The 6,974-nt window shown below is 34.3% G+C and overlaps 1 protein-coding gene across 1 annotated transcript; it reads left to right on the top strand.

Annotated features, from left to right (window-relative positions):
* The first annotated feature begins 4,376 nt into the window (after positions 1 to 4,376).
* On the top strand, positions 4,377 to 6,335 carry LOC112524093 (zinc finger CCCH domain-containing protein 15). The gene is made up of 2 exons (XM_025133737.1): positions 4,377 to 5,060; positions 5,992 to 6,335. The coding sequence occupies exons 1-2, from the start codon at positions 4,377 to 4,379 to the stop codon at positions 6,295 to 6,297; spliced, it is 990 nt and encodes a 329-aa protein (XP_024989505.1). The 3' UTR covers positions 6,298 to 6,335.
* Positions 6,336 to 6,974: the final 639 nt, after the last annotated feature.

The raw sequence follows: 6,974 nt of genomic DNA, 5'->3' as shown, positions 1-6,974 counted from the left end.
TATAAGGAGTGCTTAGTTCTCCTCACCAACCGATGTGGGACGGGTTGTTACAGTATCAACCCGACCAACCCGTACGGTTTGGGTTGGGTTGTACTTTCGTTTGGGTTGGTTTGGGTTAAGATTTTTCAAACTGCAAGCATTGGATTGGGTTGTTCAAATGTCTTCAACCTGATCAACCCAACTCATGAGCACCCCTATCCATGACCATGAGTATAAAAAGTGTTATAAGGTATTCAAATTATAAGGTATTCGAAAAATTATTAAACTTTCAGATGTAAAAAAACATTCTAAATATTCGGTATAATTTATGATTTTAGTTCGTGTTTTCATCTACTTTCTTTCTCTTCGTCTCGTATGTGTATCCATTAAATAGCATCCAAGACTCTCGATGCTTCATTTGTCCCTCCGACCGATCGTCATCGAGCACGTGAATAAATTTTAACAAGATGAAATTTTCAAGTGTATCAAAATGTCTCTAGTCAAAATGCTAAATTTTGGGAAATTGTAGTAAACATAAAATTTTTAGGAGTGTTTCTCGTCTCAACCATTAAAGTTTTGTGTTAACATGTTAGTTTCAAAAGCTATATGATGACACTCAATAAAACAACACGGTGACACCCTTAAGAAACTTAATTTTACCCCTTATGACGGAACCATGAAGCAGTGCTCGTGTCACCGTATCATTCCATGTGGGTCTGCCCCTAATCTCAGGTTCGGTTATCATTAGTTACATGGATTTTGTTCAAGGACTATGGGTAACTTAACCGATGTCTACCTTTTTACAACTTTAGGGCTTGTTTTTAGCAAGGTTTTAAATGACGTGAGGTGTGACGTGACGGCAAAGTCAAGCCTCAAGCCTTACGAGTTACGGCTAAGCCATTACGTTTTTCAAGGCGTGCCCTAAGGCATCATATATATATATATATATATATATATATACACACACACACACTCTTGGATAAAACTAACATATACTAAATTCATATAGAGTAATAAAAGTACAAAAGAAAGAAGAGCCATTGATACCAAATATATAGAGCTTATAAAAAATGATATAAAAAATGCAAAATCAGGATTAAATCACTTGAATCTACACTCACTACTTTTTTTCAATTTTCAAAGAATTCGTGTTCGAATTTTCATGTACAGGAATGTAAGTATCTATTTACCTATTCGAGGTTTTAGTTATATGTTAATATAATCCAATACCTTACAAAATAACGCGGCGTAATGCACCATAACATGTCATAACGCGTTACAATGCAAGTCAAACCTTGAAGTGGAGCCATAGGGGTTAACGTGACTGCGAACCCAAACCTTAACACCATGACAAGACCATAACAAGTTATTTAAAACCATGGTTTTTAGGATCCTTTAAGAATAAGTTTTAAATTTGTTTGGTTGATAAAAAGCTTTAAATGATGTTAGCATTTGGATTGCAGAACCTAAAAAGCAAAAGGTTGTATTTTTTGAACATTCCAAAAAATAATTAATATTTATGTTATAAAAAAAATTAGTTGCAAAAAAGTGATTATTTTTATGGGTAGGGGAGTTTTAAGAAATGATGTGTGGGGTATATATTTTATACACCAAACAAATGATTTTAGAATTGATGGCAACATATCAATGGGAAGATGAGGGTTTGTTAAGAGTTGTATTAAAGAAGCAAACCTCTCAATTCAAACTCAGAAATCAACACCTCCAACTAATAAATCATTCAACTAAACTTCTAATTCAAGCATTTTAAAAGGGAAGAAGGGACCTTTTATAAAATGTTTATCCGGATAAATGTTTACCAAGTTACATCACCTTATCGGTTGAATATGGAAAGGACCAACAGTCTTACCCGGTAAATAAGTGCGACGACTCTTACCATGGTAAGTGCTTACTGGGTAAATTGTTACATATGATGTTGTTTTGCTGGACCAAAATCTAATCCAATAAGTAAATGATAGTGTTGAATTTTATCGATAAACACTTATCGGGGTAAATGTTTGGTAAATGACTCATAAATTTACAGTTAAATCTATTTTTTTTTTTTATAATTTATCTAATTATTTATAATTTTAAATTTTAAAATTCATATTTTTTTATATAATTGTTTGAATACATCTGCATGTGGTTATCATTAAATATATATTAGTAGGTAAGACGAGTATGCTTACAAAATACATCTGATTATCAGTATAGTTCAGAAATAGACAAAAATTCATTGACGATATGACCTGTATTTTTGGTTGTTTTAAGTATATGTGATGTTACCTAATTCGTCTAACTTATTCAATTTGTCATATATAAATTTGTGTTTCAAATTTTCTACGATCGTATTGTATGGTTATAAACTTACGAGTATAATATTAAATGTTTTAGTTGATCATAGGTCTTAAACCATTTAATTTGACGGTATGCACATGTGCTTATAAGTAATAAAAGTTGTTTCATGGTTTTAATGCACGTGTGCATGTTATACACAGTGTCGTCCCTAGAGGAGGGCGGACCAGGTTCACACCCAGGGCCCACAAGTAAAATAGGGGCCTAATTTTTTTTAATATATGGTAGTAATTTAAAAAATCAGTAAAAAAAAATAGACTTTTTTTTTACTATCAACTTATCAAGTAGAAAACCAAAAAGAATTTGGTATTAGATTATAGGCCCAAACATGTATTAATTAGTTATATTTGAGAAGAAAGTATTTTAAAAAGGTAATTGGAAACTCAACTGATTTATATTGATTTACATAGAGTGTTATTCCGGATAATCAACATGGTGACCTCAAATGATATCAATCTATATATTAAAGGTATATTATAAGATGTTTTTGACGGTGGAACAGATTGATGATGTTATATAAAAATGATATAATAGATAATCTTAATTTAAAAATAATTATTGATTGATTTTGCATTTGGGAATACTAGAAAAAACAAATTTTTTTATGAATTATTAGTATTTATTGAATTCAATGCTATTTTTTATAATAAAAACAATGTGTTGAAGATTTTTTCGTACTTATCGAATGTCAACTTTTACATCTCATCCAGGATCTATATAATATCAAAAACGGCATGTATATATATGTGCATACCAGACAAATTGCTTATAAATTATTTGTATGCAAATGTGCATACAATTCAGATAAATGGTTACCAATATGTTACTTAGTTTTTTATTTTTTACTGAATCTAAAATAAGCCATATTTCAACTAAATTGTAGTATTATAAATATAAAAAGTAAGTTTTGATATTAGGGGCCGTTTACTAAACGTTTACTTGGTAACTGCTTACTGAATGAACATGACAAGGGCCAAGAATCTTACCGGGTAAAAAGGGATGAAAATGATGGAGAGTCTTATCCGGTAAATAAAGATTACGACTCTTACTCAGGTAAGCGCTTATCCGATAAATTATTGTATTCAATACGTTTTGATGTACTAAAATTTTACTCATCAAAATAAATTATAATGTTAAATTATATAGATAAACATTTATCGAGTAAGTATTTGAGTAAAAAGTAATAACTCAACCTTCATTAACTTATAAAAGTAATTGGATTTCTTTGTTTTAAAATCAGAAAAATAGAAAAGGATTTGACAAGCAGTATGTGTAAACTTGACATATGCTTCCCGCCAAAATCACATGGTGCAACTAGAACTAGTACTCAATTGGTCCATTAGAAAACCAGCAGGGCAACAACTTTTATGATATAAATTGACTAAACTGCCCTTTTCAATTTGTCTATGTTTTGAACTTTTATGAGGTTAAGTATGGGAATTTTGCAAGATCCCTTGGATGCATTCCGTTACACGATAACGGATTCAGATACTTATTAACTCCTTGCAAGAAGCATGTAGTTCGTCCTGCTCCCTCTCTCTCTCTCTCACTCTCTCTCATGGCTCCCCCCCTCTCTCTCTAGATTAATCAAGAATTTATCCATCTGATTCAATTCTTCAAACAAGAATCAAGCAACAATTTCACTGTACAGACGCTGTTTTTAGTTTCAGGTAATCAGCTTACATGTTTTCAGTCTTTATGATTTGAGGTATATTCATATGTTCTCTGTGTTAGTTTGCGTTGATTTTTCGAATTAATTGCGGAATTGATATGCTCATGCTGACCACAATAGCGAGTAATCGTTAAACTTTGTAACTAGATGATGTACGTCTTGATTTTATATTGAAAAATCAATCATGTTGTAGATCTAATGTATTTGTTGTTCTGTTAGTAGTTCGTGCTCTCAGTCATGATCATTTCGTGAGTGCGAGTGTGTGTGTTTTAGTTCGTATTGGTTTGCGCAAGGGAAAAATTGTAAGCATTTTACTGTACTTATTCGGTTGTCGTTGATTTTGTTTCTTTACAGAGAACAATTTATTCAGAAAATGCAGAATTATACCGATTTTCCTTACAGCGGCGACGCTGACAGTAAACTCTGGTCGTCGTTCATCGAACAGTCGGACGGCGGCGTGTATGATGATTACGACGCCTCTCTCTACTCCTCTATTTTTCCTACTAGTACTCCACCTCATCACTTCTCTGTGACTTCAAACACAACAACATTACCACTACCACCAATCGTCGTCGATTACAGCCGCAGGCATTCACTGGATTTTGCGCCGTTTCAAGACCTCATCGACAGACGTAACTGGTGCCTCTCTAACCTCCGTCTCACTGCCAAAGAAGCCGAAGCGCTCCGCCAAGAGAACGTCAACCTTCAAATGGCGAATTCCGAACTAAACAAGCAGCTGTCTCACTTGCAACAACAGGCGGCTTCGGCTTCCACTCTACAGAACTACGCTAATGCGACTATATTTCCATCAGTGAACTCCGTTGTCGATTGTTTTGGACGGATGAGGATTGGAGATAAAGGAACGCCGGCAACTGACAAACGGGCGGCCCGTGGAGTGGAAAACGTGGATCCGATTAAGAAAACGGAGGTGGAGCGGGTTAAGTTGCCGAAAAGTATTTCTGTCCGATCCAATGGGTACTTGAAGACGGTTCAAGCCGGTGACGGGAGTGCTGGTCGGGCACGTTCTGCGGATCGGGTAAAAGCCGCTTCCGATACGGTAATACTAACCCCTGTTTGACTTCCCCAATTTTGCTTAAAATTTGTTTATAATGATGACTTCAAGTGTAAGGAACTTCACTGACACACTACCAAATATTTGTATTTCTGGTCCTGAATTGACCGCTCTTGATTTCTCATAAACCTTTACATCTGAAAGTAAAGTTTTCTTATGTCTCATTAATCACATAACCAGTAATTAACTAACAATAGTAGACGATTGAGTAGGTACGGGTCTTGACTTTGTGTCCATTTTGATTTTTGATTACATACTTTTCGTAACTGAAATATTTTGATGAGACGATTCTTTACAATTCAGTCAATTGAATCAGAGTCGGTGCTCATTCTTGAACTTCAATAGCAACATATTTAGCAGTTCTTGATACATGGCTACTTCAGTTCAAATAGATCATTTAACTAGACTTGAATCATTTGGAAATCACTATATTCTCTATTGATTAAAGAATATTCTAATACAAGAATAACATTTTACAAAAATCTTGCTATCTTTCATAAGGGGTGAAATAATGTATACGCTTCATAAAAAGATTTGTATGTTTGTCATCTTTGACATTTTCTACCTCTAACTGTAAGATAAATTGCTATGTTTCGATAGCGAAACAGAACTCAATTATACCCTAAATTGTAAAATTTCATTAGCCGAAAACTATAAAGAAGAAAGAATTTCTGAAAATCTGTTTTGGCCAGTTGATCTTCACAAGTTTAGTCATGCAACTTGTTTGTTCCATAAATCCTTATCTCAATTTCAACTCATACAGCTATGATCAAGAAAACTGTCACTTGTTTATGCATTGTTCCATGGTGACTACTAATGTTCTTAAATTTTTCTTTATGTGCCACCTGATCCAAAAAACCATTATATTGTTGAATTATTTATATTCTTCATGTTTATGTTGTTCAAAATCAAATAGCAAAGGGTATATGTACGTGGGAAGAAAGAGGAGGAACCACTGGAACTCCAAGTATACAACCAGGGTATGACAAAGACTGAACTATGCAACAAATGGCAACAAACTGGTGCCTGCCCTTATGGAGATCACTGTCAATTTGCTCACGGCATTGAGGAACTTCGCCCAGTCATTCGCCATCCACGCTACAAAACAGAAGTCTGTCGAATGGTCCTTGCAGGAGACCCATGCCCTTATGGCCACCGCTGTCATTTCCGCCATGCTCTCACCGAGGAGGAGAAACTCATGAGCCGCCACATCAACAGTTGACCATCGCTCAGTCTCTAGCTGGGTATCATCATAACGTACGGCCACCAAAACTGCTTTTTTTTCTAAATTCACGGAATCAAAATTAGAGATGTTTATATTTCTTAATAAATCCTTTTCTAGTAACAGAAAGAATAAGAAGAAACAAAGGTATAAGAAAGTACATAGATGCATCTTTTGTGGTAATCACTTGATATGTGTTCACTAATACATCATTTTGAGGAAGTCTTAGATACGGAAGGGGTTCCGATTTTGAAAATAAATTTTGTAATATTGAAGTAAGTTGTTAGGGGTGGGTGGTGGGTAACATGATGGATTCTTATCGGGTGAATTTGTTTGGTGACTTCATTATCTCTCTGTCCCAAGCACTCAAATAAAGATTCTGTATGATGCCATCTTTTCACTCCAAAATCCTTGCTTCTTTTTAATTATTGTCCAAATGCATCTTGTGTTTTAAATGCAATACAACATTTATAGGAACGGTGTGTTGTGTTATTAATTGGTATCATATGCATTCGATTATTGTAAGATCAAGTTATTTCTTATTAGGGTTTCATCAACTGTATGTGTATGCTTAATTTACATGCAATCTATGTTAATTCGGAAGCTGAAACCGGAGAACCCAATGATATCATCAAGTTTAGGTGGCTTTTTGTGGTTTCGAAAGAAGAGGTGTCGGC

The sequence above is a fragment of the Cynara cardunculus genome (genome assembly GCF_001531365.2).
Source record: "Cynara cardunculus var. scolymus isolate 2C chromosome LG 13, CcrdV1, whole genome shotgun sequence".
Lineage (NCBI taxonomy): Eukaryota > Viridiplantae > Streptophyta > Magnoliopsida > Asterales > Asteraceae > Cynara > Cynara cardunculus.
Note: the sequence above shows the minus strand (reverse complement) of the source record. Positions and strands in the feature narration are given on the sequence as shown.